Source organism: Theropithecus gelada, chromosome 14 (genome assembly GCF_003255815.1).
Source record: "Theropithecus gelada isolate Dixy chromosome 14, Tgel_1.0, whole genome shotgun sequence".
In the NCBI taxonomy this organism is placed as follows: domain Eukaryota; kingdom Metazoa; phylum Chordata; class Mammalia; order Primates; family Cercopithecidae; genus Theropithecus; species Theropithecus gelada.
Genome location: NC_037682.1, coordinates 66,764,101 through 66,776,785, shown reverse-complemented (window position 1 = coordinate 66,776,785; position 12,685 = coordinate 66,764,101). Strand labels below are relative to the sequence as shown.

Here is a 12,685-nt window from a genome sequence, read left to right as displayed (position 1 = left end):
GCTGCAGTGAGCTATGGTTGCACCACTGCACACCAGCCTAGGTGACAGAGTGAGACTCTGTCTCTTAAAAAAAAAAGAAGGGGGGATTCTCTATTAGACCTTATTCTACCCATCGGGCTACTAATTCAAACTTCCTTCCTTCACATCTGTTTGTGGACTTCTCCAGCATAACTAGTATGCCTGAGCTCATTCTGCTTCTCTTCTGGAATAGTTTATTTCGTGACTGTGTGCAGAGGGGGTGATGAGGCAGGCCTCGCAAGCCCCGGAGGTCTGTGGCTGAGGTGTACCTTGGCTTTGTTGCCTGGAGCTGCTCTGAGTCTGCTCTTCGCTCTTTCCTGGGCTGTGTCACTACAGCTCTGACTCCTTTCCACCTTGGAGTTCAGCTTCCTAAAAAAAGAATAAATAAAAAACAAGTAAAGTCTATTTACTAGGTAAGGAAAAAGGATGACAGTATCTTTTTGCTTTCTAAGCCACTAACCAAGAAAGAATTCCCTTGGGCAGCTACAATAGGAATGAGTTAATTTATTAACAAAATACATTCTGAGAAGAAACTCTGCACAAAGAGAGTGCTCTGGAGAGGAGCACTATTTGGTTCAAGGTTTTGTTTCCAAACTAGACCCTGCCAAAAGGAGGCAGAACCAGTGGCTCTTTTGAACATGCTTAGAGAGATGTAGAGATACTTCACTATCCTTAATAGTGTGGATACAATGTTAAATCACCTTTACAAGCAACAGATTTTTCTTTTTATTGACCCAAACCTCTCTTCAATCTAAATCAAGCACAAAACAAATATTGAAGTTCTTACAAAAATGCACAGCAGTGCATTAGATCTTTATGTACAGAGTCAAAATTAAATGTAGTCTCTCCTTTAATCCATTACATTTGAGCTTTCAAAGGCCTAAATCCTAGTGATTTCAGAGGTTTAAAGAACACATGATTTTTGTCTTTATGACAATGAGTTTATAACCCAAACCAAACTCCACAGTACTTGGATTATATACTGAAGTCCACTACACTATAGCATAGTAAGTGCCATAAGACAGCAGTTAGTATGCAACTAAACTTCCCAAGTGTTTTCTTCTAAGAGTTTTATCATTTTGACTCTTAAGTTTAGGTCTTTGGTCCATTTTGAGTTAAATTTTGTAACTCAAAATGGTGTGAAGTTGGAGTCCAACTTTATCCTTTTGTATGTGGATATCTATTAACAGTTGTCCCAGGATCATATGTAAATCTATGTTAGAATTATATGCAGATGACTGTCACCTGCCCCAGAAACAAGTAGGGACACTTAATTTCTCACTTGCCTTTGTTTCCATTCCTTCCAACAGGAATATATGTCTGTTCACCAAGCATGTATCATATACTTACTATATGTATGCCAGACACTGATGGCCACTATCCATGCACTGAGAATACAGAGAAGAATAAGACACAGTCTAGGTCTTCAAGGAATTAGAGTCCAGTGGGCAAATAAATAAATACAATACAGTGAAAGGGCACAACAACAAAAAAAGTATGCATAGGAAGCAGAAATGGCGTAACAGAGAGAGAGTTCTTCATAACCTGGGATGAAGTGAGATCTGGGTTGGAAATGTCTTCCTGTAGCATGTTCATTTCAAAGGATAAACACAAATTTGCCATAAGTGAAGATGGACACATAGTTATGCAGATGATCTCAAACAGAAATTATTTCTTCAAATGATTCGATTTAGCTTTGGAATGGAATGCATCATATCTACTCTTTTGTAGCAAAAGACTTGTTTTTAGAGTTTTACTATGCCAGTATTAGCTCGAAGAAAACTTGAAAAGGAGATAAGGTATCTTCCCAAGGTGCCTCTCTTCTCCCTACATCTCTAGTAGGTAGAGTGGGTAGCATGTCCTACCCACTCATAAGGGCTTCTATTCCAGTGTTTCTGTGTTATTCCTCCCATTCAAAACCCTCCCATCCTATGTCTTATGGCCACATAGTGTTAACAGGAGAAAGCAGTGGCCAGCCTGTATCACATGCTTGCACTGTACCAAGAAATTCAACATTTAACCCAAATGAAAGATGTGAAAGTTGTACTATCTAGTGGGAAATACATTTTGGAGCAGGTAGAAAATTTCAACATCCCCCTACAAAAGCAGCTGTGTAAAAATCAGTTTGATTGGTAGTTTACTTTAAAAAATATTGATATTCATTTGCGTTCCTAGAAGTCACAGAAACTGTCAGTGGTGTAAGCCACCCAGAAGCATACTGTATGGCAGATTAAAATGCTGTGGTAAATAATATATACCTTGGGTTAGAAGAAAGGGATATAAAATTGAGAGAGACAGCATTGTTACTTCAAATATATCAATTGCTTGGTGTGATTCCATTGGTGAAACAAGCAGACACTAAGAGGAAAAGATTTTCTGATCAACCTGAGAAAGACCTTTGTAACTTTCAATAGAGCAGTTCACTGATAGTTGCCTGGGAAGACACTGAGCTCCATGCCATTAGAGGTATCCAAACTGAGGCTGGATCTAGACCTTAAGTTCCAAATATTACATAATTAAGACATAGCTTAATATAATTTTTAAAAACAGGCTATAAATCCATTTTGTCAGGTGTAAAACAGTCAAATTGAAAGTCACTGTTTTCAATCCTGCGTTATCAGATACACACATGACAACTACCTGCAGTTGGGGAGAACATCTTCAGATGCCCCATAAATTCCATTTTGGCAAAAGAAAAGGCCCAGGGAGGAAACACTTGCAGTGACCACGCACACAATGAAGAAAAAAAAAATTCTGACAATCTAAAATCTTTTTGGTAAACTTTAGTATAGCTGAAATTGTCATTATCTCTCCCATTCATATTTGATCAACAGACTTTTTACTGAGCACCAACTCTGTGCAAAGCATTAGAGACAGATTGATCAAAAGACAACCTTCACTGAAAGGAGCATCTAGACACTGAAGTCTACCACTATAGCATAAGTGCTGTAAGAGAGCAGTTATTATACAACTGAACTCCTCAAGTGTTTTCTTCTAAGAGTTTTATAGTTTAAGCACTTACATTGAGGTATCTGATCCATCTGGAGTTCATTTTTGTATGTGGTATGAGGTTGGGGTCCAACTTCATTCTTTTGCATGTAGATACCCAGTTATACCATCACCATATGTAAAGTGGCTATTCTTTCCCCACTGAATGGTCTTGGCACCCCTGTTGGAAATCAGTTGACCACAGATGTATGGGTTTATTTCTGGACTTTCAACTCTATTCCACTGATTTACATGTCTACCCTTATTCCAGTACCACACTATTTTGATTGCTATACTTTGCAGTAAGTTTTGAAATCAGGAGTTGTGAGTCTTCCACCTTTGTTCTTTTTTTTTCCTTCAAGATTGTTTTAACTATTTGGGATCCTCTGAAAATTCATATATGTATTTTGGTACGTTTGTCCATTTCTGCAAAAAAGATCATTGGCATTTTAATAGGTGTTACACTAAATCTGTAAAATGACTTCAAGAGTATTGCCATCTTAACAATGTTATGTCTTCTAATCCATGAGCACAGGAGGTCTTTCGTTTTACTTAGATCTTTAATTTCTTTCAACAACGTTTTGTAGTTTTCAGCATACAAGTCTTGCACTACTGCGGTTAAATTTATTCATAAGTATTCTATTTTTTGATGCTATTGTAAACTGAATTGTTTTCATAGTTACCTTTTTGGGTTGTTCATTGCTAGTGTATAGAAATGCAACTGATTTTTGTGTGGTGAGCTTATATCTTGCAGCTTTGCTAAAATCTGGCTATTAGCTTTAACAATTATTTCATGGATTCTTTAGGATTTTTTGTGAATAACATGTCATATGTAAAGAGAGATAGTCTTACTTCTTCCTTTGCCATCTGGATGCCTTTTATTTTTCTTGCCCAGTTTTTCTGGCTAAAATTTCCAGTACAAGTTGAACAAAAGTGGCAACAGTAGACATCATTTATCTTGTTCCTGCTACTGGGAGGCAAGTTTTCTCTTTCACCACTAAGTATGCTGTTGCTGTGGGTTTTTCATAGATTCCTTTTATAAGATTGATGAAGTTCTCTTATTTTCCTACATGTTCAGCATTTTTCTCATGAAAGGGTATAAGATTTTGTCACTTTTTTGTGTGTGTCTACTGAGCTTTTTTCCCCTTCATTCTACTAAAATGGTACATTACATTGATCTTCATACGCTGAAACACCATTGCATTCTTGGAATAAATCCCGCTTGGTCATGGTATATAATTCTTTTTAAAAAATGCTGCTGGATTTTGTTGGCTGGTATTTTTGCTGAAGAATTTTTATCTATATTCCTAAGAGATCTTGGCCTATAGTTTTCTTACGAAATATCTGTCTGGCTTTGGTATCAGGGTAATGCTTACCTCACAGAATATTTATTCTTCTAATTTTTGGGAGAGTGTCAGGATTCATGTTAATTCTTCTTTATTTGTTTGGTAGAATCACCAGTGAAGCCATCTGGCCCTCAGGTTTTATTGTTGGATTATTATTATTATTATTATTATTCTGGGTTCAACCTCTTTATATAGGTCAATTCAGATTTTCAACTTCCTCGGGTACTTTACATGTTTCTAGGAACTGGTACATTTCATTACATTCACTCTAGGAACTGGTACATTTCATCTAAATTATCTAATCTGTTGGCATAAAATTGTTCATAGTCTATAATCCTTCTTAATTCTATAATGTCAGTAATGTCATCGTTTTTCTTCCTAATTTTGGTAATTTGAGTCTTCTCTTTTTTCTTGACCAGTCGTTAAAAATTTGTCAATTTTGTTGATCTTACCAAAGGACCCAACTTTTGGTTTCATTCATTCTACTGTTTTCCTATTCTCTGTTAATCTTCAATGTAATCTTTATTATTTCTTTCGTTTTGTTTTCTGTGTTTAGTCTACTCTGTGTGTTTAGTCTTAGATCTTTTATAATGTATGCTTTTACAGCTATAAATTTCCCTCTGAGCACTGCTTTCTAGAATTACATTCAGTAAGTTTTGAGGTACAGGTTTTCTTTTATTTTTACCTTTTTCTAACTTTTAAGTTCAGGGGTACATGTGCAGGATGTGCAGGTTTGTGTCATAGCGGTTTGCTGCACAGATCATCCCATCACCAAGGTATTAAGCCCAGCATCCATTAGCTATTTTTCCTGATGGTCTCCCTCCTCCCACCCCCATCCACCTACAGGCCTCAGTGTGTGTTGTTTCCCCACGTGTCCATGAGTTCTCATCATTCGGCTCCCACTTTATAAATGAAAACATGTAGTGTTTGGTTTTCTGTTCCTGCATTAGTTTGCTGAGAATGATGGCTTCCAGCTCCATCCATGCCCCTGCAAAGGATATAATCTTGTTCCTTTTAATGGCTGCATAGTATTCCATGGGGGTATATGTACCACATTTTCTTTATTCAGTCTATCACTGAATGGTATTTAGGTTGGTTCCATGTCTTTGCTGTTGTGAACAGTGCTGCAATGAACATACACGTACCTGTATTTTTATGAGGGAATGATACATATTCCTTTGGGTATATACCTCGTAATGAGATTGCTGGGTCGAATGGTATTTCTGCCTGTAGGTTTTTGAGGAATCGTCACACTGTCTTCCACAATGGTTGAACTAATTTACACTCCCACCAACAATGTAAAAGTGTTTCATTTCTCCACAACCTTGCCAGCATCTGTTGTTTTTTGACTTTTTCATAATAGCCATTCTGACTGGTGTGAGATGGTATTTCGGTTCTGATTTGCATTTCTCTAAGGATCAGTAATGTCAAGCTCTTTTTCATATGCTGGTTGACCACATGTCTGTCTTCTTTTGAGAAGTGTCTATTCAACCTTTGTCCACTTTTTACTGGGGTGGCTTTTTTTTTCTTGTAAATTTGTTTAAGTTCCTTGTAGATGCTGAATGCTAGACCTTTGTCAGATGGATAGATTGCAAAATTTTTCTCCCATTCCGTAGGTTGTCTGTTCACTCTGATGACAGTTTCTTTTGCTGGGCAGAAGCTCTTTAGTTTAATTAGATCCAATTCGTCAATTTTACTTTTGTTGCAATTGCTTTTGACACCTTCGTCATGAAATCTTTGCCCCTGCCTATGCTCCTGAATGGTACTGCCTAGATTTTCTTCTAGGGTTTTTATAGTTTTGGGTTTTACATTTAAGTCCATCTTGAGTTGATTTTTTAATTTTTTGTATGGTGTAAGGAAGGGGTCCAGTTTCAGTTTTCTGCATACGGCTCACCAGTTCTCCCAGCACCACTTACTAAATAGGGAACCCTTTCCCCATTGTTTTCGTCAGGTTTATCTAAGATCATATGGTTGTAGGTATGCAGTCTTGTTTCTGGATTCTCTATTCTGTTCCATCGGTCTGTCTGTTCTTGTATAAATATCAGGCTGTTTTGGTTACGGCAGCCTTGTAGTATAGTTTGAAGTCAGGTAGCGTCATGTCTCCAGCTTTTTTCTTTTTGCTTAGAATTGTCTTGAATATTCAGGTTCCACATGAATTTTAAATGGTTTTGGTTCCATATGAATTTTAAAATAGTTTTTTCTAATTCTGTGAAGAATGTCAATGTAGTTTAATGGGAATAGAATTGAATCTATAAATTGCTTTGGGCAGTATGGCCATTTTAATGATATTCATTCTTCCTATCCATGAGCATGCGATGTTTTTCCATTTGTTTGTGTCATCTCTGATTTCTCTGAGCAGTGGTTTGTAGTTCTCCTTGAAGAGGTCCTGCCTTCCCTTGTTAGCCATATTCGTCGGTATTTTTTTCTTTTTGTGTCAATTGTGAATGGGAATTCATTCATAATTTGGCTGTCTGGTTACCTGCTACTGGTGTATAGGAATGCTAGTGATTTCTGTACAATGATTTTGTATCCTGAGATTTTGCTGAAGCCGCTTATCAGATTAAGAAGCGTTTGGGCTGGGACAATGGTGTTTTCTAGATACAGAATCATGTCATCTGCAAACAAAGACAGTTTGCCTTCCTTTCTTCCTATCTGAATACGCTTTATTTCTTTCTCTTGCCTGACTGCCCTGGCTAGAATTTCCGTTACTATGCTGAATAGGAATGGTGAGAAAGGGCATCCTTGTCTTGTGCCTATTTTCAAGGGGAATGCTTCCAGCTTTTGCCCATTCAGAATGATACTGGCTGTGGGTCTGTCATATATGGCTCTTATTATTTTGAGGTATGTTCCTTCAACACCTAGTTTATTAAGAGTTTTCAACATGAAGGGATGTTGAATTTTATTGAAGGCCATTTCTGCATCTATTGAGATAATCACGTAGTTTTTGTCTTTAGTTCTGTTTACGTGAAGAATCACATTTATTGATTTGCCTACGCTGAACCACCCTTGCATCTTGGGTGACATCATTAGGCTTTGTGTCCCCACTCAAATCTCATATTGAATTATAATCCCCATAATTCACACAGAGATGGTCTGGAATTGGAACTTATGTTGAAAAGGAAAGCAGAGCATAAGTGTTTGGAAAATTTCCAGTCTGATGGAGCAATAGAAAACAAAAACTCAGCTGCAGAAATTTGCATAAGTAATGAGAAGCCAAATGTTAATTGCCAAGACAATGGGGAAAATGTCTTCAGGACATGTCAGAAGTCTTCACAGCAAGCCCTCCCACTGCAGGGCCAGAAAACTAGGAGGAGAAAATGGTTTTGTGGGCTGGGCCCATGGTCTTGCTGCTTTGTGAAGTCTCTTGGTGCCCATGCCCCAGCTGTGGCTAAAAGGGGCCAATGTACAAATCAGGCCATTGATTCAGAGGGTACAAGCCCCAAGCCTTGGTGTCTTACATGTGGTATTGGGCCTGTAGGTGCACATAAGTGAAGAAATGAGGTTTAGGAACTTTAACATAGATTACACAGAATGTATGCAAATGCAAGGATGTCCAGGCAGATGTCTGCTGCAGGGGTGGAGCCTGGAGCACCTCTGCTAGGGCAGTATGGAAGGGAAATGTGGGGTTGGAGCCCCCACACTGAGTCCCCATTGGGGACTAGGCGAGCTGTGGTAAAGAGGGCTACCTTCCTCCAGACCCCAGAATGGTAGATCCACCGACAACTTACACCATGTACCTAAAAAAGCCGTAAACAATGCCGGCCCGTGAAATCAGCCAGAGAGGGAGCTGTACCTTGCAAAGCCACAAGGGCAGAGCCGCTCAAGGCCCTGGGAGCCCACCTCTTGCACCAGTGTGACCTGAATGTGAGACATGGAGTCAAAGGAGATCATTTTGGAGTTTTAAGATTTGGCTGCCCTGCTGGATTACAGACTTGCATGGCCCTCTGTTTTGCCCAATTTCTCCCATTGGGAATGGGTGTATTTACCCAATGCCTATACTCTTATTGCATCTATGAAATAACTAACTTGCTTTTGATTTTACAGGCTCATAGGCAGCAGGAACTTGCCTTGTCTCAGATGAGACTTTGGGGGGCTGTTGGAAAGGTTTGTGTTTTGAAATGTGAGGACATGAGATTTGGGAGGGGCCAGGGGTGGAATGATATGGTTAGGCTTTGTGTTCCCACCCAAATTTCATCTTGAATTATAAACCTCATAATCCCCATGTGTCAAGGAAGAGTTCAGGTGGTGGTAACTGAATCATGGGGGTGGTTCCCCCATGCTGTTCACATGATAGTGAGTTCTCATGAGATCTGATGGTTTTATTTATTTACTTATTTACGAGGTGGGGTCTTGCTCTGTCACCCAGGCAGTAGAGAATTGGTTCAATCTTGGCTCGCTGTGATATCCACCTCCCAGGTTCAAGCGATTCTCATATCTCGGTCTCTGGAGTAGCTGGAATTACAGGCGCATGTCACCACGCCCAGCTAATTTTTCTATTTTTAGTACAGATGGAGTTTCACTATGTTGGCCAGGCTGGTCTCAAACTCTTGACTTCAAGTGATCTGCCCACCTCAGCCTCCCAACGTGCTGGGATTACAGGTGTGAGCCATTGCTTCTGGCCAAGATCTTACGGTTTTATAAGGGCCTCTTCCCCCTTCATTCATTCACTCCCTCCTGCCACCTTGTGAAGAAGGTGCCTGCTTTGCCTTCCACCATGATCGTAAGTTTCCTCAGGCCTCCCCCAGCCACATGGAACTGTGAGTCAATTACACTTCTTTTCTTTATAAATTGCCTAGTCTCGGGCAGTTCTTTATAGCAGTGTGAAAACAGATTAACATACAGGGGATGGAGACTACTTGATCATGATGGATAAGCTTTTTGATGTGCTGCTGGATTTGGTTTGCCAGTATTTTATTGAGGATTTTTGCATTGATGTTTATCAAGGATACTGGCCTGAAGTTTTCTTTTTTGTTGTATCTCTTCCAGGTTTTGGTATCAGGATGATGCAGGCCTTATAGAATGAGTTAGGGAGGAATCCCTCCTTTTCAATTTTTTGGAATAGTTGCTGTAGAAATGGCATCAACTCATTGTCGTACCTGTGGTAGAATTCAGCTGTGAATGTCTTGTCCTGGGCTTTTTTGGTTGGTAGGCTACTCTTTATTGCCTCAATTTCAAAACTCATTATTGGTCTATTGAGGGATTCAATTTCTTCCTGGTTCAGTCTTAAGAGCATATGTATATCCAGGAAGGTTTTTATTTTCATTCCTCTCAAAGTATTTTCTAATTTCTCTTGTGACTTCTTCTTTGGCCCACTGGTTTTAAAGAATGTGTTGTTTCATTTGCACATATTTGTTAATTTTCCAGTTTTCTTCCTATCAATTTCTAGTTTCATTCCACTGTGGTCAAAAATATAGTTATTATTTCAACCTTTTAAAATATATTGAGACTTGTTTTATGGTCTAACATACAGTCCATATTGGAGAATGTTCCATGTGCACTTCAGAAGAATTCTTGTTGAGTTGATCCTTTTATCATTATATAATATATTTCCTTGTCTTTTGTAACAATTTTTAACCTGAAGTCTATATTGTCTGATATTAGTATGGCTACTCCAACTCTCTTATTTACTGTTTGCATGAAATATCTTTCCATCCTTTCACTATCAACGTATTTTTGTCTTTGGATCTAAGGTGTGTCTCAGCATATATCCGAATCATTTCTTTTTTAAATCCATTCTCCCAATCTCTTCCTCTTAATTGCAGAGTTTAATCAATTTACATTTAATGTAATTGCTGATGAAGGACTTCTGCTATTTGTTTTCTAGGTCTTATACAGGCATCCCTTTCTTTTTTGTCCTTTGCTTTATTGCACATTGCTGATACTGCATTTTTTACAAACTGAAGATTCATGGCAACCCTGTATCAAGCAAGTCTATCAGCATCATTTTTCCAACAGCATGTGCTCACTTTTTGTCTCTGTGTCACATTTTGGTAATTCTCACAATATTTCAAACTTTTTCATGATTATTATATCTGGTATAGTGATTTGTGATCTTTGCTATTTCCAGTATTCTGTTTGGCTTTCAACAGTCTGATTATAATGTGTCTTGGTATAGACGTCTTTATCCTACTTTGGAGTCACAGAACTTCTTGGATGTGTAGACTTATGTCTTTCATTAAATTTGGTTAGTGTTTGGTCATTATTACTTCAAATATTCTTTCTGCCCCTTTCTCTCTCATTCTGGGACTACCATTTTGTGTATATTGGTACACTTAACGATGTCTCACAGATTTCTTAGGCTCTGTTCATTTTTCTTTATTCTTTTTTCTGTTTCTCAGATTGGATAATCTCAATTGACCTATATTCATATTAGTTAATTATTCTGCCTGTTCAAATCTGTTCTGTCACTGTACTTTTCAGGTCCAGAATTTCTATTTGATTCCTTTTTCATAATTTCTCTTTATTGATACTGTCTACTTAGGACATTGTTTTTCATGGTTTCCTTTAGTTCTTTGCCCATAGTTCCTTTAGCTCTTGAGCATATGATTTAAAGTCCACATTAAAAATGTCAAATGTCTCAGCTTCCTTTGGGACATTTTCTATCGGTTTCTTTTTTCCTGTGTATGGGTCATTGTTTCTTGCTTCCTATGCCTCATATTTTTTGCATTTTGAATATTATAAGGTGGCGACTATCAAAATCAGATTCTCTCCCTACCCCTGGGTTTGTGGTTGCTGTCTGTTATAGCTGTTATTTGTTTAGTGACTTTTTTGAACTGATTTTATAAAGTCTATTTTTTGTCATATGTGGCCAATGAATTCTCTGTTCTGTTAGCTTAGTGGTCAGTTAGTGATCTGACAGAGTTCCTTAGATGCCAAGATTCCGGTGTTCTTTTCATTTCTTTTCTTTCTTTCTTTCCTTTCCTTTTTTTTTTTTTTTCTGAGACAGGGTCTTACTCTGTTGCCTAGGCTGGAGTGCAATTAAGTGATCATGGCTAACTGAAGCCTCTATCTCCTGGGCTCAAGAGATCCTCCCACCTCAGCCTCCTGAGTAGCTGGAACTACAGGCATGTATCACTATGCTTGGCTGATTTTTAAAATTTTTAGTAGCGACAAGGTCTCACTATGTTGCCCTCGCTGGTCTCAAACTCCTAGGCTCAAGCAGTCCTTCCACCTCAGCCTCCCAAAGTGCTAGGATTACAGGCATGAGTCACCACACTAGGCCACGTGTGTTTTTTCTAGATTGAACACTGCTTATTTGCTATCAACTTTTGATTAGTTTCCAGAGTTCCAATAAAGTTGGTGTTGGCTGTTTTTGTCAATTATTACTGTTTTTATGGAAGGCTTTTGGAGTTCCCTGATCTGCCAAGTTTGCTCATGTTACCAGGCAAAGTATCTTTTAAGAAACAGTGAGATATATTTAAATTATAAAGCAAGAAAGGTGTTTTATTACCATGGCACTACTCAAAAGATCAAGCAGTACTTCTAGCAACATGCAGTATAAATCCGGACACTAACAGTCACTAAAATCATGAATGTAAAAATATTATATAAAACATAAATATAGTACACAGATAATATTGTTATTGTTGTTATTGTAGCATTTGGTCAGGGGAAGAATCTTCAAAATGCTGGTACAGAATAAATAGTCAAGAGCAATAAACTTGATGTTCTTGATTTAAAGTGCCCAAACAACAATCTCACTTAAAAAAATGGAGGCAGTAACTACTCCTTCCTCTTTTGTACGGAGTCCATTTCTGTATCCCTAAACTCTAACATAGTGCCTGGCATATAGTGGATATATTAAAGAAATTTCTTATAAATACATAAAAATATATGCAGAAATAACCTCTTCCTATCCCTTAAGGAAAAGAAAGAAAACATCAACATTTATTAGAAACCCATTATCTGTCAGGAACTGTGCTAAGTGTTTGAAATATATTGTATCTAATTGAATCCAGAGACTCTACGACATAGGTATCATCATCCCCAATTCATGGACAGAGAAATGAGAGAAGTGATCTTTCCAAGGTCACACAGCTGAAGTGAAAATTATTTAAACCTATAGTATCTCTATAATTCTAAGGCCTGTGCTGTTTGCAACACAGCATACTGATCTAACTTACTCTACTCTGCCACAGAACAGACTCAAAACATCTAGGGAAGCTCTGTCTATCTGAACACATAAAGAAGGCATAAACTAGAGAAAGCAGCACTGTCTGAAAAGCAACTTGCTTAAAATTTCCACTGCCAAGAGACCAGATGGTTTCTGGGATATCTAGTTAGGCTAAAAATACCTGCACCCACAATGAGTTTGATTTACAAACAAAGAAAAG

At 38.1% G+C, this 12,685-nt stretch overlaps 1 protein-coding gene across 2 annotated transcripts in view; it reads right to left on the bottom strand.

The window, feature by feature from the left end:
- The window catches only part of RNF169 (ring finger protein 169), a 90,808-nt gene that overhangs the window by 7,352 nt on the left and 70,771 nt on the right, over window positions 1-12,685 (bottom strand). For both annotated transcript variants that reach the window (XM_025357371.1, XM_025357372.1), the window contains exon 5: window positions 288-387. In XM_025357371.1, the coding sequence (XP_025213156.1) occupies window positions 288-387 (100 nt within the window). The remainder of the gene's footprint in view (window positions 1-287; window positions 388-12,685) is intronic.